Source organism: Cyanistes caeruleus, chromosome 13 (assembly GCF_971803275.1).
Source record: "Cyanistes caeruleus chromosome 13, bCyaCae1.hap1.1, whole genome shotgun sequence".
Taxonomy (NCBI): Eukaryota; Metazoa; Chordata; class Aves; order Passeriformes; family Paridae; genus Cyanistes; species Cyanistes caeruleus.
In genome coordinates, this window is record NC_141713.1 from 12,521,711 (window position 1) to 12,547,577 (window position 25,867).

The 25,867-nt window shown below is 35.2% G+C and overlaps 1 protein-coding gene across 9 annotated transcripts in view; it reads right to left on the reverse strand.

The window, feature by feature from the left end:
• The window catches only part of WDR72 (WD repeat domain 72), a 103,514-nt gene that overhangs the window by 16,925 nt on the left and 60,722 nt on the right, over positions 1-25,867 (reverse strand). For 3 of the 9 annotated variants that reach the window (XM_086848909.1, XM_086848912.1, XM_086848908.1), the window contains exon 20: positions 23,919-25,456. The exons of the other annotated variants lie outside the window; for them this stretch is intronic. In XM_086848909.1, coding sequence (XP_086705035.1) covers positions 25,338-25,456 — 119 coding nt within the window. In that variant the 3' untranslated portion in view covers positions 23,919-25,337. Of the gene's footprint in view, positions 1-23,918; positions 25,457-25,867 lie in introns of those variants that run through there. 9 annotated transcript variants of the gene reach the window in all.

The window sequence follows — 25,867 nt, forward strand, 5'->3', positions numbered from 1 at the left end:
AGATTCCATTTATCTCCTAGAAGATCCCCTGGCAGCAGCTTATAATGGCATATCCTAGGATGCCTGCCTGCATGAGTTTTTAAAGCGGCAGAGCTTGATGAATCTAAGTCCAGAAAACAGTTCACAGATTGAGGACTAGGTGCAATCAAAAAACATCAAGTAGCACAGCTGGGACTTGCTAGCTTGCTTGACTGGTTTGAGCAGCTGAGCATTAACTACGCTTGCTTTCCTGCTGGCAGCCCTGTGTCACCAGGACAAATCGGAGCACTACCCGACAGAGGAGGAGAAAAAGAAAGGAAAGAAAGAAAGAGGAAAGAAGGAAAGGAAAGGAAAGGAAAGGAAAGGAAAGGAAAGGAAAGGAAAGGAAAGGAAAGGAAAGGAAAGGAAAGGAAAGGAAAGGAAAGGAAAGGAAAGGAAAGGAAAGGAAAGGAAAGGAAAGGAAAGGAAAGGAAAGGAAAGGAAAGGAAAGGAAAGGAAAGGAAAGGAAAGGAAAGGAAAGGAAAGGAAAGGAAAGGAAAGGAAAGGAAAGGAAAGGAAAGGAAAGGAAAGGAAAGGAAAGGAAAGGAAAGGAAAGGAAAGGAAAGGAAAGGAAAGGAAAGGAAAGGAAAGGAAAGGAAAGGAAAGGGAAAAGGAAAGGGCTGAACAGCACAGATTATTGCATTGCATGGCTACTATTTACAGATGCATGAATAAATAATTAGAATTATTTAATCCCTTTTCAACCCTAGGAGTATTAAAGTAAATAATCCACTGTTACAAAATAATGCAAATTTTGAGGCTGTATATCTGGAGAATTTTCTTTTGGTCATGGTGACAGTTCTTAGGAAAAAGACCTGAATGAAACTAAAGCTGTTCTCATTTCTTTCTTACTGGAAACAAAATATATTGTTTTAGTAATCTAATAATTCACGTACAATGAAAAATTGTTACCAATATAGTTGATTATTCATTAAAGCAATGTGAGCTACATGTCAATGCATTGCCTTGACCCCATGGAGAACAATAGACTTCAATACATGCAAGTTTGTAAGCAGTATTTTTAAAAGGACTGAAAATACGATCTTATACTCTAGCTCTCCAATAGGCTTAGAGCCTATTCTAAAAAGTACTTTTTAGAAAGGAAGCAAAAATTAATATTATCAGAGAATAACATTTGACAGCAAATGTATTGTGAGAGATCCAAAGCACATTTAGTACTTAGAAGGTTAAAGACTCAGCTGTAGTGCTAGTTGATGAAAAAGTAGGATTAAGGCTTTAGTATGAGTCTTGACATGATCATGTTGTCTGCCTGCTGTCTTAAGCTTTGAAAAACAGCTGGGATCATCTTCTTATAAGCTCCAACTCAAAGATGTTTAAGCAGTTCCAAATCCAATTAAACAGAGGTAAATATAAGGAAGGGCCCTACTGAGCCAAATCATCTTATTTTTTTAATGAAAACCAGCATAATTGCAGGTTACACAACTCCTTAATCTCACTTTAAACCTAACAGACTGCCGCCTTACAGTGCACATGGCAAGTCCAGTTAACCCAAGCATTCTATATTGCTGTGCTTAATTTTTGATCATTATCCTTTATTATGTTACTTGTAATCCTAAAAGCCTATGATTGTGTCCAGATATTTGGCAAGGATTGTACCTGGATATACAGGGATTCCTCTTCTAAGAGTAATGGATTAATTGGATAGCACTGTATGACTAGTAGATGGTTTGCAGTGAAACTGCTGTGCAGTTTTTAATTTGTGAACTTCCTTCTCCTTCTGTGCACATCCTTTAAACAAATTGCCTTTTTGAACATTAGCAGAGTTGCTGGAGTAACCTATCTATTCTCACCCCTAACATGACAATGGATTAGAAATAATACTGCCCTTTAGAGTGAGCTGCTTACTAAAATCCTCTTCATAAAAATTAATGGAAGATATGGAAATTTTATTTTTCACAGGGAATTGCATATTCAATTTAAAAGTGGCTATCTTACAAATATGACCCAATCAGACTATGATTACTTAAAGACTTAGAGCATTAGAACCTTTAACTTGCCATAGAGTCATAAGATTTTTGAGGTGATCATATTGTACCAAGGTATGTATTTTTTACATTAATACATTTAATACCCTAAAAGCAAAAAACACACATAGGTAATCCTTCTACTTTGTCCTATAAATATGTACAAGGACACTCTCCAAGGATGAAAAGGCAAAATCTCATCAGGGACTACTTCAAATACAAGCTCCTCATGTCGGTTAGAGCAAGAAGGAAATTTAAATGATCAGGAGCGGACTGTTTGCAGTAGCTGTGTTACATTATGCATGATTCTTGGCTGCATAGGATTCAATTAATGATTTCCAGTTACATGGCTAAGATGTGTAGTGAATTGGTGTTTAGGGCAGCAAACTAATATCTCAGAGCATAATTTTGTATTTTTTCCTAAACACCAGTTACTGGGGGTTGCTTTCCCCTTTGTTATTTTGTGGCTGGAAATCATTTTTGTATGTATGAACAATAATTCTGGGCTTTGTAACAGAAGCATGAATTTAGATTAATTTCAAGGCAGTTATTCTCCTGATGTAATTTAGAACAAAATTTGGACTTTGCTATTCTCTGAATTAATATGCAATATCTGTTGCTATGTGTAAATATAAAAGGTGCTTGTTGAACTGTGGGATGATACATAATTATATTTTTAATGAATGTGAATCATGTGCTCCAGTTGCCACAAAACAGACACAGGCTTGAGATACATGCCATCAACTTTAAGCACCACTGGATGTATCTCCAGAAAATGAATATGGCATTCCCTCAAATGAACAGATAAGCAAGAATCTGTGAAGTACTTAATGGCAAAAGATGACAAATACTGCACCTTCACCTACACTCAGCCCTATTCTTCAGGCCATCAGCAAGACCTATCTGTAAGTGAACAAAAGAGCCTGAGCCTCACCTTTGAGACAGGTAATAAAGAGGCAAGACAGACACCACAGGCACTTCCAAGAAGGTGGACATCTAAGGAGGCGACTGACAATATCTCTGTGCTCCAGAGGCTGTGTGACACCACGTGTGTGAAGAATTAAAAGGCATGAGTCCAAAAAGTGCAGCTGATCTGCCTTGCCAGGTAAGACATTGTACAAGACCACATTCTTACTGAAGTTAGGGACCATGGTGGGATAAAGAGCCAAGGACAAGAGCCATAAAGTGTGAGCTTTTCCATGATCTCTTTGATGTATTCAAATGTCATGTATGTGTGAGGCAGAAATTTTCTAGATGGAGAAGTGGCAGGATATCTTAAAATGTCAAATTCACTGCACTTTTCTTAAATAAGGTTGGTCAAATATAACAGGAGGATGCTGCTCAATGCTGCCAAACTTAAAAATCTATAATTAGTTCTGGTATTGCTCACTTTCAGCATAAGACTCAAGCCTCCAGAGGTATTAGGTTAAAAAACAAACAAACAAAAAAAACCCCAAAAAACCAACCAACCAACCAAACAAACAAAAAAAAAAAAGAGAAGAAAAAAAGTTTTATTAGGTTCTTTTTTCACTTTTTTTTTTTTTTTTTAAGTATTAGCCTTCTTAGGTGTTGAGCTTTTATTCCTCAGGAAGAATAATATGTGTAGAGCAATAATTGCATACTATCACTTTGCCATATGAACTAGGACTTTTGGGGAAGAAACACACAAGATACCATAAGATTTTCCATAAAATTATGAGGGTCAGTGAAACATTACATTCACTGGCTGTATTTGTACTACCATAGTAGCCAAATCACTGATTAGAATTTGATTTTTCATTGATGTCTGATCATTAGTTTCTTGTTAACTCCAAAAACACATTTATATTACTTTTTGTATTATACCTTGTGACAAGTATCTGGAATATCTTTATTTAGGTATTCTGAAACTTAAGTCTACCAGGGTGTTGTTTATTTGTGCACATCTATATTCTAATTCACACACAGAAGTTTACACTGACTATAGGAAATCATCCAGTCCTCCACAAGAAATTCCATATGGAAGTATCCTACCAGTCTGCTGCTGATACTTCAAATTGTATTGCAGGTATTCTTCTCTTTTAGCTGATTTGTTTCTGCTCCTATTTCCTTTCAACTACCAACTTGTCTGCACATTCAGAGGTGAATCTAGGGACAGTCATATATATCCTTGTTCATATGGAAGGATAAAAACAAATTTAGTGTTTCAGGATACAAAACTGCCAGTTCAAGAGATCACTGAAGGTTGCACTCCAGCTTGTAAGATGAGTGAAGTGGAAATGCCAAAAGGGCTCCTGCACAAAAAAGGTACAAATGTGCAGCAGGACCTTGGCTGCAGTTTCAAAAGCACTGTGCAATGGCTGTAGCATAATTAACAGAAAACACAGCAGTCTTGTAAAATAAATCACAGAATGCTCACTCCCTTCTTCACCTCTGTGTTGACTAGGCGTACTTTTATAAAAAGCAATAGAGCTGTTCTTGATTTAGCACAATCTGAGTTTGGCCAAGGTGACCGAGATGAAGCAAGCAGTGTAGAAATTCTAATGGATATGTGAAAAGGATCAGAAGAGATACTGTACAAGCAAGATGATTTTCCATAACTACTTTCAGAAGAGCAGAATACAAGTCCACTTATAACTGGCACTCAGGAATCTGCTTAATCTTTTCCAAAATAACCCAAGTAAATTCTGGGCTTCAAAACAGAGCTTCAGACTTTTTATTCCAATGATTTGAGACTGCATAGCTGCAGCACCACAGTGGAACTGCTTTCAATTGTTAATTAAATGCACTGAGCCCATTGAAGCTCACAGACACCTCAGTCTTTGCACACCCTTTATCACATATTACAAATGCAGACAAATCTCTAGCCATAAACTGCTCCCATAACCCAAAGCTTTTCCCAGAGAAGAATAGCCTACCTCTGGCAAGAGAGCTCCGCATTTTTACATTGCTACAGAACTGCAAGAACTCCTGTGGCAGCATGTGAAAAAATACCTACAGGGCCTGTTGGACTTCAAGAGGGTGCAAACAGATCTACAGCAGCATAAGGCATTAGTACCTAGGGGTATTAATTTACTTAGAGACACTATTTTTCCTAGAAAATATGAAAGGCTAAAGAACAGATTTAAATAGTTCTCACAATGAGAAATGTTAAATTCAGTATTAAAAAAATGGGATTACTGCAGTATTTACCACACTGTATTGTCACAAAAACATTACCTCCACCTGACACTTTTACAGTTGCATACACAGCTGCCACTTCAGGTTGCATTCCCAGGGAATTACTGATTCAGAGCTAAAGGAAAGTGAAAATGTGTTTTAGAAGAACAAATTACTTGATTTGTTTTAGCTCATGAAGACAGCTTCAGAGTGCAAATGAATAGGCAGGGCTCACTTTCCTTCTTGTCTTGTGTCACCTTCTACAAAGCCGCTTTTTTTTTATTTGTTTCTTTGAGACTGCACCCTCTTCTGGATACATATTTATTTTCTTTACTTTTGACTTCTCAGGGAGCTTCACTTACCACTCAAGGTAAAGACAGAAGAGGGGTTCTCCTTTCTTTTTGTTTGTTTGGTTGGTACTTGTAAAGACAGGTCAATGTCATGTCAAATGTTTGTTAAAAGAGGAAGATGAAATTTATTTTTTCATTAATCTGTTAAGTAACGTTTTCTATGTATTTTTCTGTTCATTATGTGTATGCAAGTATTATAGTTGAATTGCTTCTCACTTTTAACTAGCAGTATTGCTTTTTTGCATTGAGCAATAGGATGCCATTCTCCACATTTCTTGAATCTAAAGTTTAGAACCTTTGAAGTGTTTTTATGACACTATGAAATATAACTTTGGTCCCTTCTGTACACACATCTCCTGCAAATTATCTTTCATGGACATGTAGCATTCATAAAATGTATAAAGAAGAATGATAAATGCCTTTTTTCACTTTATAAAGTACACTGAGATATGCGCTAGAATGTTTCACAAATGTTAAGACAGTGTTTCTCAAACAAACTATTGTGAATATTTATTGGACCTTGATTGTTATTTTTTTATTTGCCTGATAATAAAGTCCAGAGGACTTTATTAGGACTTGGGGTTAACTTGCATATGGCAGCACACGGCCATGTCTCTAGAAGATCCAGAGGGAGCACTGAGAACTCCCCACACAGCTCATCTGTACTAAAAATAAGTTCCTTGTTTGGGAGCACTGTGTGTAGGTAGAAGCAAACAAGTATGATATGTAAAATTACAGAATACCTGCAAGATACAGACATTGCTTGTGAACATGAGAAACTCTGCACTTCAAACACTCACAGGGATAAATCCTGAATTTCATTAATACCAAGTGGCTTTAACTTTCACTTTAAAACAGCTCAACCACAAAAACCCTTAATGTGCCATCAAGACAGTAATGTGTACAAGACTGTAAAGCTGAAGAATTTGTTAAAAGGACTACTGCACCATGTTACAACTCTCCCAACAAGCAGAATTTTAGTTGACCATTGTTAGAAGAAAACACTTAATTCCTACCAAATGCTATGCACACCTTGACATCTTACTAGCATACATTTTTTTCTCCCCTACTAGAAAAACCCAAAGAGAAGAGCTGATGACCTTACTGAATACTAATTAATGACATAAGGCAATTGACTACAGGTATTTGAAACACTAGAAATACAGTATGTACAACAGTTTGAATATCTATATGAATACAGTTGTTCAGGGTTTTTAAATATCATTTTAATTTACCACTACTTGTTCATAGCAATTTTCTTCATTTATGTACATATGATTGATCATATTTAAGACAGATACAAATTCTGTTACTTAAAGAATTTATTTTACAGCAGCATTTAAGAAACCATAAATTTATGACAGTATTACTAGAGGAAATCCATTTCTATGAAAGCTGTATATTTGCAATACATTGTTGAAGTATATATTGCATTAATACTTCACTGTGCTTCTAAACGTTAATATAGGTTATTTGTTTATTACTACGTCAAGGTTATTCATCATATGCAGTGTCAGAAAGCACAAGCTGACATCTCATATTGTCTGCTTCAAGGGCAAGACCAATGTGACCTTTGGCTCCTTCTTTTAAAAAGGATGAAATCATTCCAGAGGGATAATGCTGAACTGCACAGCTCCCTTTAAGAATCAATCTGCCATTTATGGTTTCCAATTTTCCATACTGTAGTATGGCTTGTTAAGATCTCATGGCTAATTTTCAAAGTTTAGTGTTCTAAAATTCCCCAAATATGTTTCTTGTTGCAATGTTATTTATGCTTCCTATTTCAATCATCACAGAACTAAAATTTCAGATCACCAGTTCTTCTTAATTTTGCCAGGGTGCTTCTGGATTCTGTTTGGACCAAAATCATGCTGGCCAGTGACTTCCTAGATCTAGATCAAATCTTGAATCAAAAAATATGTTGGAGTCAATGTGGGTTTTTTTTCCAGGTTCTGTTATAATCTCCAAGAAAAAAGCCTTCATATTTATTAACTTTTCTTGCTTTTCCATGCTTCTAAATTCTTCTATATTCAGATACAGATGTGCAACTGAAGGTAGAAGATACAGTTAGTGAAAATGCATCAAAAATAGAAACAGTTAATAGGTAACCATGCAAAAAGTATGGGAGTGATAAAAATGAGAGGTCATCTGTTAACTACAGAGCTCTGCCTTCAGCTGCCTCTGTACCACACCAGGGGAAAGCAGATGCACAATCAAATAATGAGCTAGATGTGAAGCTACGTGTGTTTTTCACAAGGATGACAAGGCACCTCCATGATCTGGAAGCAGACATGTTTGTACAGGCAACTCTTCCAACTTCATCAACCTCAAAGTGAGTGCATTTTTGGAGAGAGAGGGATGAGATTCAGGTGTATTGGTAATTTTATTATCTGTGCGTGATACTGATTTCACTATAAAATTCGACCAAGGAGAATGCAGCATTCTTTGACCTAGCTGATAAAAGGTCAGAAAGCAATTTTGAATAATAAATGAGACCTGCTGACCTCATGACCCAAGTCTGGCAGGGTCAGCAGCAGCCCTCTCACCAGATGCTGATGGCAGATATACAAACGGAGACAGCTCAACTAATGAGCTTCCCGGATAAAGGTTTTAGATACAGTGACATTTAAGTGCTATGCAGTATATAAAATAAACTTACAAATAATCTGTGCCATAAAAAATTAAAGTGATATTTACAGTGAGGTACAATACGACATACTTTGTAATCTTCACTACAATGATTATTTTACTGCTTCTCCTAGGTGGCCATTAACCAGAAAATATAATACCTAACATTTCCTCTAAGGTCTTTTCACGCTTATATGGTTCCCATTCAGTGGATGTACTTTGAAAAGACAGACATTGATAGTGCTTTTGCTTGGCACCTCATTTAATAAAAGTCAACAAAAATTACTTTTAAGACACGTTTGAATTTATTTTATTTAAAGTCAAACCAACATATTTTTCCTAGTAAGTAAAAGACAAGGGTCTTTAGGGTATGCAACACCAAGAACTGTTTCTTCTCATTGCTTCATGAACACTTCCACCCAGAAATGAGTTACACAGTAGATGGTTCATGAAGAAAAGAAGGAAGTGTGCTAGAATTCATTCACTCACCTACCTTATATTTCATTTCTGCAAATGTCTTATTTCATCCAGGTTTCTTCACCCTGTATGCTGGGTCTGAGTTTCACAAACTATCATCTCATTCCTCAGGTATATTAGCACTGCTTGTTTGAATTTGTAGGAATATATATTTATGCTCTGCATGAATTAGCAGAGCAAGGACAAATTTCTAAATTTGTGAGGAAAGATAATTGATTAGGTTCTCTTCATCTGCAAATAATTCACCGTGAATACAATTAACTACAGGAACCACAAAAATCAGCCTTTCTGTCTTAAAAGTCACTATTATTAACTCTATGGAAGATGTATTTTAGCCGCTTACTGAAGTCTAGAGACTACATTAAAAATGTTACAGAAAAGTTCAATTCTGTGTTCCTTTGCATAACCAGTTTTAACCTATACAACAACTGGTGTTTAAGAACTCAGAATAATTCAAATATTTTCCAGAGATGAAGGAAAACATAGTGTCTCATTTCATTGAAGGGGAATCTGAGACACTAGGTTACATGAAGAAATATTTTCTTTTAAACTTTCTGAAGTTTCAGCCTTTGGATTTAATTGCATTCCTGCATGTTCTTGAATTGTGAAAAAGGATAAAGAATGATTAGCTGATTTAATTTTGTCAAACAATATGTATACTTCTACAATATTATTTCCAATTTATCTCCTCTTTAGGATAACCAGCTTTTAAAATTACATTTATATTGTTAATTTTTTTTGCCCATCTCTAAGGTGTCCTCTATTTAAGCCACAGCTTTTCAAAGTCAGTGAAAGAGAACATGACCTCTCCAAAAGGCCTCCCAATCAATGTACATAATAAATTTGTAATATTTGGAGTGTTATTTACATTCTTCTTATATCTTCACAGTACATCAGCTCCTCTGAGTGCCACTGTACAACTTTTGACTGAAATGTTACCCCTGACATTTATAGATGGAATTTACCTACCCAGTGGTGACTGGCATACCACTAGGGAGAGAGCATCTGTATCCTTCTGATCCTGGGGCTGCCAGGAGCCATTTAGATCTTTTTAATCAGTGCTGATTAAGGCAAGTCAGATGACTACCCTCAAATTTATCACTGCCTCTAAAGACCTTGTAGCCGCCAGTAGCTTGGGTAGCTCACGCAAGGGATTGTCTTGGCCACTCGCCTTCCCTCTGCACTTGGGAGGACTTTGCAAGGGGAATTACACACTGTCTCTACATAATCTATCCCAATTTTTCACTGAGTCAAGTGTGTGCCCAGAATACAATTTTGGGACTTCAGTACTGTGTGTAGATACCAATTAAACTCATTGTTAGTGAACACAGCTTCTAAATCTTAGTGCATTCATTTAGGGAACCAGTAACAATAACCAGAACCAGCTCCTGCACTCTCAGCCTGCATGCAATTGAAATAGAATTTGATTATAAATAGATTAAATTATAAAAGTTGCTCAAAAATCTGCCTGTCACTTTGCTTCATGTATTTAAAACAGTAGCTTCCACTACCAAGAAAGATTTTCTTTCTGCATCCAGTATATATCACTAAAATGTACTCAGTCTTGCTGCTTTTATTTGTCTTGCCACTAGACAATTATGTGTATATTGCTGTAAGTCTGCTAGATTTCCTTAAAAACATTACATCCAATCTGTCTTAAAACGGCTTCTCCATTTCATAGCTGAGAGAGTAAAAGGAATTTTGGAAGTCAAGAGTTGTTCACAGTAGCTTCATACCCATTTTCCCCCAAGACCAAACAAAGCTGTGCACCAGCAAAAGCTCGTTCCTAGCAGAGTAAATATTCCAATACATAAATCAGCTTATGTTAATTATTTACTGGTGAAACATTGTGAATTCCTGAATCTGGAATTAGATTCAGGATTTGGAGGAACATCTCTTAATGAACACCTGAAAATCCTTTAATCAAAGAGAGAGAGGAGGACTCAAGATCCACACAGTGGGATCACCTATGAGCAGAAATTCCATTTAGCTTTGCTCAGCAGGAGAAAACAAATGCAAATGACAGAGTGGATCTCACTATAGGCATACATGGATATATGTATGGAAAGGAGAATCAGAAAAATTACTGTACCCAACTGGTACTGTAATATCAGGAAACAATTCTTTTACAGAAAATCATCCTAGATAAGTACTACACACTAAAATTTTTAAACAAATCTAGCTGTGTTTTGATGTACCCTCTGTCCCTGCACCATTGTAGTGACAGCTAATGCATGGTGAGCTGCTCTTTTCCACTGCTTGTCCTGCTTTTCATGCAATACAACACCACCATCCCATTTCATTTTTTATTCTGCACATTTATGCTGTGACTACGTCCACCAAAAGATCCATTTTACCTCTGTACTCTAAATGAAGAATGTGTAAATTAGTACTGTTCACATGCTTTTCAGAGTGTACAATATTTATTCTTCTTAACCTGGAATAGCGTATTCCCAAAAGCAATTAACATGCCTTATGTTCTTTCCTCTCCTCCTCCTAAAATCGCTACAAAGAAAACTAGAAACCAGATCTTCATCTTGGTATGTTTTATCCAAATACAGGCCAAAAAATCAAAGCCCTACTTGCCAGTCTTCTAGCAAAATTATGCTTGATAGGAGCCACATTCATTTATTCAGAACAGTTTCTGCTCTCTGTGGCTTTTGCTTTAGGAAATTACATATGCCACTTTTCCTTGAAAATATTGTTTTATTCTGATTCTGAATGTGTACTATACTTCTGCAACTTGAATGAACTAATCAGCTGTGAATTCTCTAAGTAGAACTTGCACATTATCACAGTAATAAACATACTGTGATCATTTTTTTTTATTTCAAAGAAACAGTTTCTCTGCATATAAGCTCCAAAACATCTAATAACCCAAAACATAAAGCTTTTACTTGTATTCTTGTTTAGGACCTTAATTACTACAACAGATTTTACAAGTGTTTTGTTATAAGTCATCGTATTTTCTCAGTCCTTAAACTGCACTTAATTTCAGTCTTCTCTTTTGAATTTCACTTAGGACAGGCTCATAAATCAGAGGCAAGGAAACACTGGTCTTCATATATAATTGCCTAAAAAGATATTAGGGATTTATACTTGTTCATACAGATTCCCTTTAATTTTTTTTCTTTATACTAGGTAGCTTATTCACTGAGTAAAATCTAGTTTTCTGGCAGTCCATTGTAAAGCATGGTAGCTTTCAAATGTTACCTTTGCCATAGGATAACAGGAAAAAAAATAGATAATCAAAGCCTGTGGAATAATAATTGGTAAAAAAAGCAATGTTTCTGATGAAAACAATTAGTTACAAGCACTATAAGTTGAAATTCAGTTCAGTGTTAAAGAGACAGTTTAGAAGCACATGGTACATTTATCACAGCTCCACAGACAAGTTATTGAGCTGTCTGTGAAAAACAGAGCCAAACAGGAAAGCTTTCAGCAGAAAGCAGTGGTTGAGGTCCTTGATTGATAGAGTTAGATGATGCAAAGCTGTCTGATGGCCTTTCTGCAAAATAAAGTGAAGGAACTCAAGGTCTTTCATGACGATCTCTGACCACAGATGAACAGCTACTTTATTACAGCGCAGATTGAGGTTGCACCTTAGTCCATATTCTGCCACTTTTGGATGCACACGGTTAACTTTACCAACAATCCACTGTGTTTAACATAAGTGTCTGCCATCTTTATACGATTTTAAAAGGGCAGCAGATTGCAGTAGTTAAAAGCTTAACCTCTTTTCTATTTAACTGTGGTGATTGAAAAAATATAATCAGTTTTATCACAGGGTTCTTATTGCAGTGATAGGGCTGATTGTTCAGGGAGAAATGCCTCATTTAAAAGCTACAGCAAAATCCCTGCAAAATGCAAAAGAGCAAAATCTGCTTGTGCTGCCTCCCTCAGAAATGAACTAATTTATTCTTTCCAAAATATAAATCCTGTCTTCCTGATGACTTGGGGGTGGTTCTATTCTTAACTGATGTGATACTACGGATATCATAGAATACATCTTTGAAAAGCCTAAGAATGATTATAGCACATTTAATTTTAGCAGAAATTGAATATTTATCACCTTGTTTGTGATATTTAATAAACATTATTTTTTAGGAAAAGACTGCCTCATGTGAATATGAAGTGCTTACAGCCACATAAACAATCCTGACTTGTGGGGCACAATCCAGGCAGGAGCAGTGACTTCTCTTCACAGTAAGAGTTGAGGATTCTTTTGCCTGGGGTTCTCACAGCTGCCTGTGATTCACACTGGCTGAGGCTGTACTGCCTCTTTCTTTTGGAAGTCCAACCAGGAGCCAAATACTATACTATGACCCAGTCACTTCTGCACTTCTCACATTGACTGACATTTCCAATTTTAGAAAAGCAAAAAATTCCACAAAGAATTTTTCAGAGTACATCAGTTTGATACTGGGCCATGTATTTTAGTTAAAGCTCCTATTAGCATAGTTGGCTAACGGGGTCGCTAAAGCAACTTTCCACACGTTACTCTCATTCACTATCTTCAACTGTCCTTTGAAGAAAAGTATGTTTTTGGATATTTAAAGTACTTTCTCCTTAATTATAGGTCTCTCTCCCTCATTGACAAGGCCAAAGTAGTGTCCTGGACTAAACAATTGTCATAGACTCCTTCCAGATGAACTACTCCAGTCTAGTGCATTTTAGATTTGAAATGCCTCAATTCATCCTGACATTCATTTGTAGACTTCACTCTGGGTTTCTCTCCCAGCTCCAGTGCTCCACTGTGAGCATCCTCAGAGCAGAACAAGTCACAGTCAAGCAGTAAACATCCCTCCCCAGGAAGTGTCTCAGTAAGCAACCAAAGTGTCATTGACTGCAAAAACCTCAGTTCCAACAAGGCCAGGTTCATGTCTTCAGACACTGTCTACAGAAATTATTCAGTTTTCTAACATTTTCTGTTCTGCAGTGATGAGCCTTGCTAATACCAACACATATATTCCCCAATTCTTTGACAACCTTGGTTTTAAAGTCAGTGTTAATCACTACTCCCCAAACTCTTTTTTCAGAATAGCTTTTTCTTTCCATTACCTTAGTTTAATATTTACTTTAGAGGCTGCTGCCTAAATTGTCTGGTTATGGAATTCAGTGTGTCATCTATCAAAAGGGTGACAAGAGGAAGCCTGCCCTGAAATTCTGACTTTTAAATTCACAGAACTGCCTAGCTTCTTTTTCATGGTTGAAGTGGCATACAGATACTATGACCTATGTACTCAGCTTTCAACCCAGTTATTTTGCCATTTTTACAATAACATACATGAGTAGCAGTTTTAAATTGTAACATTTTAAACATCTCTGTTGATATTATTTGGCTGGATCTATTCTGTCTGCTGGCACAAATGCTGCAAGTCTTGCAGGACTTCTATGCAAAATGAGATTTAGAGAATTATCTAGGTTTTTCCTCCTGTATCATATAAAAGACTCTTCAGCACAGTACGACCCCACAAAAAAGAAGATGCTCTCAATTTCCTGGGTTTGATACTGGTGGAACAGAGTTGAGGAAAATGAACACTGAGTGCTATCAGTAGAGAAAGGCATTAAGAAATAAAAATATATTTCAGTCTTAAACTTTAAACTGATATTACTTGTTTGTAAACACAAAACTGTAAACAACTTATAAAGCATTTAATATTATCTCAAAATAGTCTTTCTCTCTGATTAACATTAGGAACACTATGTTTTGACATACTAAAGGCTGAACTATGACAAGGACTGCTTTATTATACCTTGATTGCATAAGTTCAATCTTGAAATAAAAAACCCTTTAAAAACAAAAGGCCATGTCTGGTTCATATAAATAAAGGTGTTTTAAAAACATGTATTGACTTTTCCATGTTATTAAGCTTTTTAGATTAATCCAGTTGTTAAATGGTTGTTCTAGTAACTGGCCTGTCATCTGGAAATGTTCTTAGATTGTTTTTTTGACAGAATGTCCCTGCAGAAAGTTGGGCAGTGTGACACAGAGAGCACAGGTTTGCCTATCACACTGATTACTTGATGTAATAGTAAGCAAGCTTAAGTGAACTGTGTGTCTTCAATCTTTCCAATCACTTAGGGATGGGCACCAGAGGATACCATCCATCATCCATGGCCTGAAACATATGGTGTATCAGCAATCTTAGGCTGACCTAAATGATAGTAAAAGCTGCTATGCTGTTCACAATAAGGAATTGTTGTCCACTGAATTACAGGATTGTGATTAGATTGCTAACATGGCCAACTTGATGTATAAGTGAAGTGTCCAGGAAAGATATTCCCTAGGATCCTTTGAAGATTAATTTATACCCTTGAAATGTGCACCAATCACAGAATGAAAAAATATGTCAAGGTATTTTTCTTGTGAACAAAAAAAGCACTGCAGTGGTAACAGCTATTAATTTATTTTTGGCAGTTTTAGCCAGCAGAATTCAATAAACGATGTTCTTAAATGTTTTTGTTTTGTTGCAAGATTTTTACTCCTTGACTCTTAAAAGCACTGAGTTCTACAACAATAGCTTTTATAAGGGGGACAATTCCCCCTCATATTGTATTTGAAAATCTCATAAAGATTTGTCTAAGTATTACACAAAGGCAGCAAGAAAAAGACTGAAAATTCTTCATTTTGTATTATTATATTACCTTGTAATGGGCATATAAATATACTGCAAGATTATGTATCTATTTTTAAGATAAAAAACCTACACATCTGACCACTAATCCCAAAATTATCAATTTTGTCTCTCCATAAATCAGATTATGCTTGTCATGTTATTCATTCATCAATTTAGGAAAAACCACCCACATCACAGAGCTAAGGCTTCAACTGCAATATCAACTTTGGTGTGACTCAGGTCAGGAGGCAGCAAGGAAAGGGGGAGTTATTATTCCAGACTAGCTCTATCCCTTAAATCCTCTTTAGGAAGTAAAACACAAATAGTGAAAAGCACATTTTGGGAAGCATGGAAGCACGGTGAAAATGAAAATTATAATAGCTATGAGCTGTATTAGAACATAACTAAAAATCAACATGCATTTGTGCTGAGCATTCAAAAACCAGCTTACTCCATGCTGAGGGAAATGACTCCCTTATAAGACATGAAACTTCAAAGAAATTGTTTTGGAAATATGTCTGCTATATGCAATTTTCATGAGAAGACTGGAAACAATGGTCTTCTCTGCCCTATCTGCCAGTCTATTTTTCTTTTGTGACTTGCTTTGCCTTTCCTGGAACATGTGAGGCAGATGTGCCTGCTGTGCCTGTTAGCTCAGACCTTCTGCTGGTGCTTTTGCTTTATTTCTAGTGTGCTTGTCACCAGTCTAAGTCCTTAACCACATACAAGTCCTATTTTAAAACATTCCTAGCCATGCAACTAAACCATTCCATTTCATTACATAAAAGCACAGGTTTAAAGTCATGGACTTTTTTTTTTTAAACTATTCCCCAATATAATCTGCTGACAGAAGTGTAATTCATATAATATACCATATATCACACCTTGACACAGATAACAATGGTCACCAGTGAAAGGGGCTCCTATTGAACCTCTCAAGGGGACATACTAATTAAATAATAAATTCCTGTGCATTGAGAATGGCCTTAATCTGCTAAAAATATCTGAGACACACCTATTAGAATGATCTGCCTAAGATATCAAAATGTTACTTTTCACTGGAAACACAAGCTAGGAACAGTGACTGTTTAACTTATATAAAAAAATATGTTGCCTTTTCAGTCAAGATAAAGACTTCTGTTCATTGCCAGCATTAAAACTGACAGTTTTGTGAGATGCAAAACCCTGACAGCACTTCATGTCTAAAAGAAACAGAAAAAATTTAGCATTAGCATATTGTTAGTACATTAAATTGAGCTTGTATGCTTTACATTATGTCAGATAGGGTTTGCTTCTCTCTTTTTACACTTTTGAAGAAAAAAGGAAAGGAAAAAATAAACCCAAAACCTATTCAGATAAAAGGATGGCAGAGAGAAAATAATAGAGCAGACAAGCTACTATTCTGCAGGAAATACTTCCTGGATTCAGGCTCCTACTTCACCCTCTTCACTAGGCTATCTGAGCATCTCCTAGTAGTGCAGCAGGTGATGTGACCAACATCCATCATATGAGAACAATACAGGCACCTGGTCTTTAGGGAATTAGTGATACATATCTTAAGTGTATTATAAGTTGGATTTTTCCAAGAGTAGGGAGAAAAAATTGTTCTGCTGAAACAGTGGAATCTGACAAAAAATTTCCTCAGATACATCAGAAAGGTTTTTGTATTCTTTAACATTTGAATAGTCATCCTTACTAACAATGCAATTGAAAAACTAGAACTTGATGCTGAAGAAAGATAGAATACTTGGTGGACATAACTTTGGTCTCTTAAAATAACACATATAGTGAAACATTAAATATGAACCAGTCATGAGAGAATACTGAACAACTTAAGTTTCAGAATTTGGGAGTCATTGTATGCTGGTTGGTTCTGTGCACCATGCAAATATGAAATACTATTTCTATTAATGATGTTCGTTGGCTTTGAAACAACACTAAGTTTATTTATATAACAAAGAGAAATAGATTATGTACATGAGACATGAAATACAAATAGATGCATTAAGCCTTCTAAAAATGTGTACAGGTACAGAAGTGCATCCAGAGATGAACACACTGTCCAGCCTGAAATCTAACAGTTCTGTTGAGATACATTCCAATGGTGATGGATATATATATGTACCTCCAACTGGTTCAATATTTCCTTGATAAGCTTGGCAACCAAGAAGGCTACAAGGCTTCTTTTGAGCTATTTCCATTTTTTGTTTGCCAAGACAGATGTCTTGATCTCATTATTAGAAACAAGCACTGTTCAGTTGTGTTAATCTGCTGAGTGTTAGCTGGGGCTCTCTACTTCCATACTGGTAATGACTTGTATAAATAAAGTAGTTTTACCTTTCAGCATGATTTTCACAAAATGCATAATGAAAAATTTCCATCTTACTGAAAACTATTAGAAGCAACTTGAGGTAATTTCTCTTTTTCTGCAAGGTTTTTTTTAACAAACAAAACTATTAAAACATTTAAGGTGTCTTACTGCCAGATAATATTAACAATACTGTTGGTTCAATATTTGCATTATCTTAATTTTATAATTTCCTTCCAAATAACGTAGGTGAGTCTGTTTTTCTGGAATTTAAGGACAGAAACTTTTCAAATATATATAGAGTAGGGTCAGAAACCCATTCTGTACCTCCTAAAAGTTTAAAAAATATAAGAGACAAAATTCAAATATACCTTGCTTCATAGACCATTAAAAAGAATCCGTTCAATAACATGTATTCCAACTACATGACAGAAAACTAAACAAAGCATGACACAAATTAACTGCACATTGCAGATTGTTCTGCCTTCCCTACAGCCCAGTACAAGCCATAGGTAACTGCAGTCAAAATGTCTCAGAAAGATTTTATTCCCCATGATAAGGAAAATTCAGGCAACAGAGCCCAAAGAAAATATTGCCAAACTCCTGCAAGCCTTTTTCAAGCATGGCAGCAATATAATCATATAACGTGGAGAAGGGGATCATCTCTTTATCCATGCTGTTCTGAACCACTCCTTTCTCAGAAAGGCATCCATCCAGCTCTACAATCTTTCTAGGATAGAATCTATTTAAGTCTTTCCTACCCTTTGTGTACTCATAGTATCCTACAAGAATATCAAATGGCAAAGAAATTAATGAAAACAGTATCAGGAGGTGGGAAATTACACAACTCAAAGCACAGAAAAACTCTAGATGGTGTCGTATAAATATGAACAAGGTATTCTGGTACTGTGTTGTTATCTATGGCTGTGAGCACAGAGCTCAGTTGTAGTGTTAATTATGGATTATGCACAGTAGTACTTCTTCCCCCACCTCAACCTGCTTCTCATAACAGAAACATCTAGAAAATCACCAGCTTTGCAAGGACTAATTGCACAAAAAGTTCTAGGAGAAGTCCTGGAATTTAAGTACTCTACTTTTGCTATTTTAGTCATATACAGAAGCTGAGCAAAAAAGGAGAGAGAAATAGGGAAACATCACTAAGGCCTATGTATTCCTTAAAAGTGTGGGCAATAAAAAGGACAGAGCCTGAGCAGTTAGAGATTGATTATTACTGAGTTGAAATAGTAGAAGGATGAACTTCAAAATATATCCTAATCAAGGGGAACACATCAGGTTTTGTTCTTTCTACCTTTGTGAATAAAATTAACACTATATTATACAGACACAAATTGATTAAAAAGGAGAGTATGACAAACACGAAATTAAAATGTTACTTTGTAACTTACACACTTATTATAGAATGTTCATATGTCTTCCAGTTTATTTGGGGTTTATTTGACCCATGGCTCTGTGAACTAAATTAGTCACAAGAAATCCAGGACTCCAACTAAATATAAGGATTGCAGATTATATATGTACTATTAGTACATCTGAACACTGTGTTGAACTAAGAACAATGATAACAAGGTGACATTCAGACTAAGGAAACAAGATGCAACAAGGAGTGGCTCCAAAAAACCCAAATTAAACAAACCCAAAACCCAACAAAAGAACGAAAACACAAAAAAAACCAAAACAGTAGCAGACAGCCTTAGAGGAGACCAAGTAGCAGGGAACATTTGCAGTTCCTTCACACATTATTTTGAAGCCCCAAGTCCGAATGAGCTGTGAAATCTTTCCAAGATTAGCACTGCACTTTGCCTCACCAAGTGACCTAAATAAACAAAAGAGACTAAAAATGAACCAATGATCATTTTATGTCTGTATTACCAGCTCCTCCCCTCCCAAAATGTTTACCTTTAAAGATTTAAATAGAGCATTAGAGATTCTCTGCATTCAGTAAACACTGACAAAAGCACATAGAAACCAAAATTGACTAAAGCTTACTGTGCATTTGAATTTGGAATATATGTCATCCTTATGCCTCCCTTGACCAGTGAATCCTATCTTTCCTAATGTTTTGTAGGAGTCTGAGATGGCGCCTTTAGAATTTGATTTTGTGTAAAAATACACACCAAATCTGATTTCTGCTACATTAAGGAGTCCTCTGGTAAAATATATGACGCATGGAATGAAATAAACTGTAGTTCTAGAATGAGTCTTTAAGCTTACTTCCTTTAGTACTTGACCACTAATATTAAAGACTACTGGATCAAACTACAGTTTTAATTGAATATCTAAGACATGATACAGTAGTATAGTTAAACTGCAAGTTAGATGCTAAAATACAGCATTGATTTGTATTTTTTTACTGAAAATATTAGTAATATGAAACTAGGATACAATACACCCATTTTTAATGTGTATTCCATACAGAGGAAAGCTATTACTGTCACAAGCTTATGCTCAAAGTCCATTCATCAAGTAAATGTTAGATTAATTGGTTTGCTGTTTCTCAGTCTAAAATGAGATTACAGATTAATCTAATTCTCATTAATAGTGATGAAATGTTGATTATAAAATTCTTACACTGCTTATTGCTAATGCACACACACAAAATTTTTTAAAATAGCCTGATGTCTAATAATTTCATGAATTGTTACATATAGGAACTTGCCCAAATATCAGTTCCACCTAAAAACTTTGTTTTATTGGATGAAATGTTTGCACTAATAAGACAACCAGATTGAATAAAGAAAAGAAATTTCATTTTGGAGATAATTTTTAATATTTTCATGATTAGTATGAATTTTTAATTATGTCATGATTAGTAAGTGCAATCTATTTGTCCTAATGCACTTTTTCCTAAGAAATTTAGTTCCTCCAAAGCAATAAAATCTTGAAACATAGGATAAATCACCTTGGGTTTCTTCAAATATCTTTATGTTAGAAAAAAAAGAACATTTGTGAGCTTAACAGTTTATAAAAACCTAACACAAACACCTTGCTTTCCTTTGGGACATCTGCCACAATGAAAGATACTTATTGTCTTTGATTTTTATGCGGACAACTGAATTGTCTTTTCATTTTTTAAGTGATTTGAATGAAAAGGAACATTTTCTCTTATGCTTTTCAAAACCCATGCTGTTAGTGTACACAGATTCCTAACTGCTTGTACACTTAATGGTCTCTTTTCTCAAATTATTTTGATCCAAAATAATTTACACTGTGAGAGTTTCCTCATTCCAGTTAATCTCAATAACCTCTCTCATAAAAGAAATGGGATCAAATTCTATTCTTCCAATTTTTAAGCAGCAGCCAGTTTCCCAGACATGATTTCCACTGGAAAAAATGGCACTGTTTTATACCTGTTCACATTGCCATGCATCTATTACAATCTTTTTCTTCTCCATGTTCCTACTTTTTCTGTTTAACCCTGGTTCCTTCATGTTGCATTCTCCTCTTTAGCTTTTTGTTTATTAAAAATGCTCCCATGAGTTTGCTGCTGTGCATCCTCTCACTCTCTTGTCCCTCCCCAACAATTCCTGATCGTACAAGCAGTCAATTCACAGGAGAAGAAGAATTTCCCAACAGCTGCACTGGTAGCTGCCAGTTTCTGGTCCTGCATTTCTAGGACTCCAACATATTTTGCCTGGAAACCTTTTTGCAGATCCTGTTTGATTGCTTTATTTATGCTGGATATGGAGCCCAGCCCCAGCAAAGCAAGCAGTTCACAGATTGAATACATTACATACATCACCTTATATACATCACCAGCCCAAATCCAAACTTGAAACACAGTAAGGGAGATGTAAGGACATGAGGACAGGTGTACATTTATCTGAATGCAAAGTGTTAGACCAGAAACTGATTCCTCAGATTCTGTTGGAGTTTTCTGGGCGTTTAATATCTTACCAGAGCACAAACAATATAAATTATGTGAATGTGTTTATAAAAAATATTTACACCTCAAGAAGTTTCTTCCTCAGCATTCAGGCAACAGAAGTTTTCATTAAAATCTTGTGTAACTTTCTTGGTGTCCAGTGATCCAAATGGACTAATGCTCCAGGTCAGGATTATCTTTTGGGACTTTGTTTATTTAAATACAGTCCAAATGTGTGTCTGGACTAAAAGAAAAAGGCAGTAGGGTTGTAACAAGATGGCAATGTGAATGAATATATCAGAGACAGAACAACCCTTCCCTTTGGCTGCACTTCCTTGACAAAAACTTCAGCCTTAGCAAGAAGGCAAGGAGTTTCATTTGCTGTATAGAAAGACAGGCAAAGAATTACTTCCTAAGAGCTGACATTAAAAAGTTGTCTGTAACTGAACAGATTTCTGAAACCCTGACAATGGAAGTGCTTAAAGCCCTGTGCTGCAGGTCACTATTCCTCTCTAGTGCACAGGAGCTGTTGTACCCCGCCTTTCATTGATTTACCATTACTGAACGGATTCCTCATTTTAACAAAACATATTGTTATATTCCAGATAAGTCTTTGACAATTCTTTACACTAACCTATGGAATTCAATTGCCACCATTAATTTCACCCTGGTATTTATCAGCAGAAGCTTTTTTCCTGCAAGAACCAATTTATTTAATTGAATAGTTTAAAGGGCTCCAAAACCACATACAAAAGATGAGGTTATAGCTAATAGCTTTCAAATACACTTAAAAGCTTGAATCATTAGCAGTTGCTTAAACTAGGAACTTTTAAGTGCAAGCCAGAATTTATTGCAAACTAATCTTAGTATTGTGATTTTTCTCATTTCATTTTTTTCACAAATACAGAAGGCAGTTAAAATATTATGCTGTATTTAGGAATAAAACCTTTGCTATCCTTCTACTCTTCCAGTTTTTGGAATTCCTGTAATATCACATGCATCATTTCCTCGATTTCTTATCTGAGTATTAAGTTCCTAAACACATTTATCCACACAATTTTTTTAAAAGGTAAATAAATCCAGTTCTTCACATTTTACAAAAAACTGAGGCATGCAATTCCAGAAGAATTGGAATGCTGTAATGCTGCTCCAGATAAGAAATTTTTGGCTCCCTATGCCTTAGAAGAAACAGGCATGAAAGGATGGCACACGAGAAACTGCTTCAGTGCAGTAGCTATTGGGAGATTGTAGTCCTACACACAAAATCCACCTAGAGGCTAAAGAATCTCATTTCTAGCTCTTACCCAAGCAAATATTTTGATATTTCTATGAAAATGGAAAAAAAATTTCTGTAGATGGGCCATTGCTCAATGCCCTGGGGATAAGAAATGAGTTACCACTGAGAAAGATACAGGTTCAGATCTAGTCCAGGAGGGAATATCCAATTTCTTTGTGTCCAATCAGTGGGCTAGGGAATGACAACAGTGGTATTATTCCCACACTTCCTCTGATCAAAGAAGTTCTGCACGTGACTGGGTATGGATTAGGCATGTATGTCATAAGATCAAACACTACAAATGAAAAATGAATGCCAGCATAGTTCCTCTTAGCTTTATGCTAAATGGATATAAAAGTAGATAAATAAATTTTTAAGACATGAAAATCACTGCCTCTGACTCACAAAAGTGGAAAACAAGACCACACTGACAACCTGTTAAATGGTACTATTAACCTGAGATTATTGGTGTGTAGAAAAAGGCAAGAAGGCAGAAAGTCCAATATTCTTTTTCAGAATTATGATGAATGTTAAAAAAATTAGGGAAAACCTAAGCTTCTTTGAAGAACTGAAGAAAATCCTGCAGGAATCAATAGTAAGATTGCTATCAATATGTTTGGAACAGATCCAAAATTATTATCTCTGACATTAACACAAAGAAATTGCAGCTGTTTGCATTTATATTTCCTTTTAGCAACAGTGGAAGAATGTACTAGGGCAGAACAGAGTTAACCCTTTCTCTGGCATGCTTCACATGCACAGATTGGATATTTTTAAAATTCCTTATCTTAAAAAAATATGAGTTTGGTGACTTGGATTTTTTCTTTTGTTTGTGTTGTGGTTTTGTTTGTTTGGGATTTTTTTTATTCAAAAAAGCAATTCTGTCTGTATGGAACCACAGAAAAATATGACATTTTAAATTATTAATCAAGTGAAGCTGTTGTCTACATCTGATCACCCTTAACCATGAAGGAATGATGCAGGAGCTTCAAAGGAATAAGGACCTGACAAAAAACCAAACAATTACATAATATACTATAAAGATTAAAACTGAATGGCAAATTCTGAAAGTTTGTTTTTAAAATAATGTTTGGTTTTGGTTTTTTTTTGTTTTTTGAAAAGCTTTAAAAAAAAGCTTCTACTCCAGTGGAAATGTGTTGAGTTAAATTAGATTAAGCATCTCTAGATCTAATCTACTAATTCCAATTAAAGAAAAGTGCAATGGTGATGGCAGCCAGGATTCAGATTATTTTAATTTAGATCAGAGTACAAAGACAGTCTTGAACTATAACTTAAGAACCTGAAATAGTATTTAACCTTTACCTTGATATTGCACAAGATGCCAACTACTCTATAACCCATAAATAGAGAGTATTTAATAAAATATGACATACCTATCAGATAAATTACTAAATTCAGACATATGTACTTGTCTTAACAATTACTCTGGTTGTGGACTTACTCCTGCATGGGTTTTTAATAATTTCTGCATATCATTACAAGCCACAAATAGTTATAGTCATTCATCTAGAAATCACAAAAAGATTTGTCCAATTCTCTATGAACTCATTAAGTTTTACAATACATATGACAAAATCATACAAGCCAAAGCAAGAATACTTCTGCTATTTACATACTGTGATAAATAGTGCAACAAACATGAGTGGAAATGAGAAAAAATCTAATATAATATTAAAACCATGCAAAATCTCTTTTCCAATCTGTTTCCATATGTCTGTATGTTTTCTACCTCTTTCAGAATACATTAAATTCTGAATATGTAAAACAATCCACTCTTTTTCACAGCATATATTTATGTATTTCAGATCATGAAGAATGAAAAAGTCATAGCCAGTGCAAATGCTTGGGCATACTGTTCTCCTAGAAAATCAATTTTCTAGTTTTTTGAATAACCATCAAATAATTAAGAACAAAATGACAGTAAAAAGCATGTGTTACTAGACATACAAATAAATCCCCTTTCAGAGAGTGGAAGTAACTCTCCTAAATTCATTACTTGTTTCAAACTTAATTAGAATTAAACATAATTGACTACTAGAATCATATCAGCACTTTTTATGTAACAGAAATGTTTTTTTCATCTAGTACAGAAAGTTTTGAAATAAACCCCAATATCTAAACACATCTGGATTTTGGAGAGATCTGCATTTGCAACTTTCAGTTAGTTCCATTTAAGTTGGAAATCTTTGTCAAAATACTTCACTGAAATACACCCTGAAAATTCAGGAAATTGGAAATAAAGTCCACACATGAATTTTACAGCTGGGGCTTCTTTAGTTACAATGTACCTGGAGGCAAACCACATGAACAAAATGATTCTAAACAATCTTCAATGTAAGTAAAGTATAAACTCATATATGACAATCAGTGGAAGTGTTTTGCATTTCAAAATTATAGAGACACATCTTTGTATTGTGGCCTGAAGCAAGTATCACTGATCATTTTTAGTATGCTGGGACAAGGATATTGGTAACAAATTTTCATGACAGACACACACACTCAATGAGATAATAAATTAGTTTCCCAAGTGAAGGCTCACTAATAAGATTGGATCTAAAATTTAGGTCACTTAATTTTAAGACTCAGCTAATGGAGTAAAAAAAAAAGTATAACTTCATAACATAAATTCAGATTCAATCTTTTTTACCATAAACATTAGCACCATTGTAAAGTTGCAAAGAGTAAGCTTCTTGTGAAATGAAATGATCTAATTGTAAAATGCATTTGAGATCTCCTTGCCGGGAGGTTATTTCTAAAAGAAAAATAAAATATTCTGTATTACATTATGAAGTTATAAAATTTAAGCAATTAATTTTTAGTGCTGTGTAAAGTCTGATGTCACTGGAAAGATAAATTTGTAAAACTTCTTTATAATATGATTTATTGATTCTATATCAAACACAGTGCTTCTTTTATTTGCAAATACCAGACTTATTATACAATCAAAGAAACTTTACCTTTTCTTCTTTAGCATTCAGAGGTAATCAGAGTGTGAAAGTCCTTTAACTCCTTGACAATTATAAAAGAAAATTCCTAGCCTGATAAGGTTAGAAATAGGACATTTGGCCTGTCACACACAGAAATAAAGTATTGTGAATTTATACTCCCAGCTTATTCTGGTTACTAGAAGTTCTTTTCATATAATATACCAACAAATTTTCCA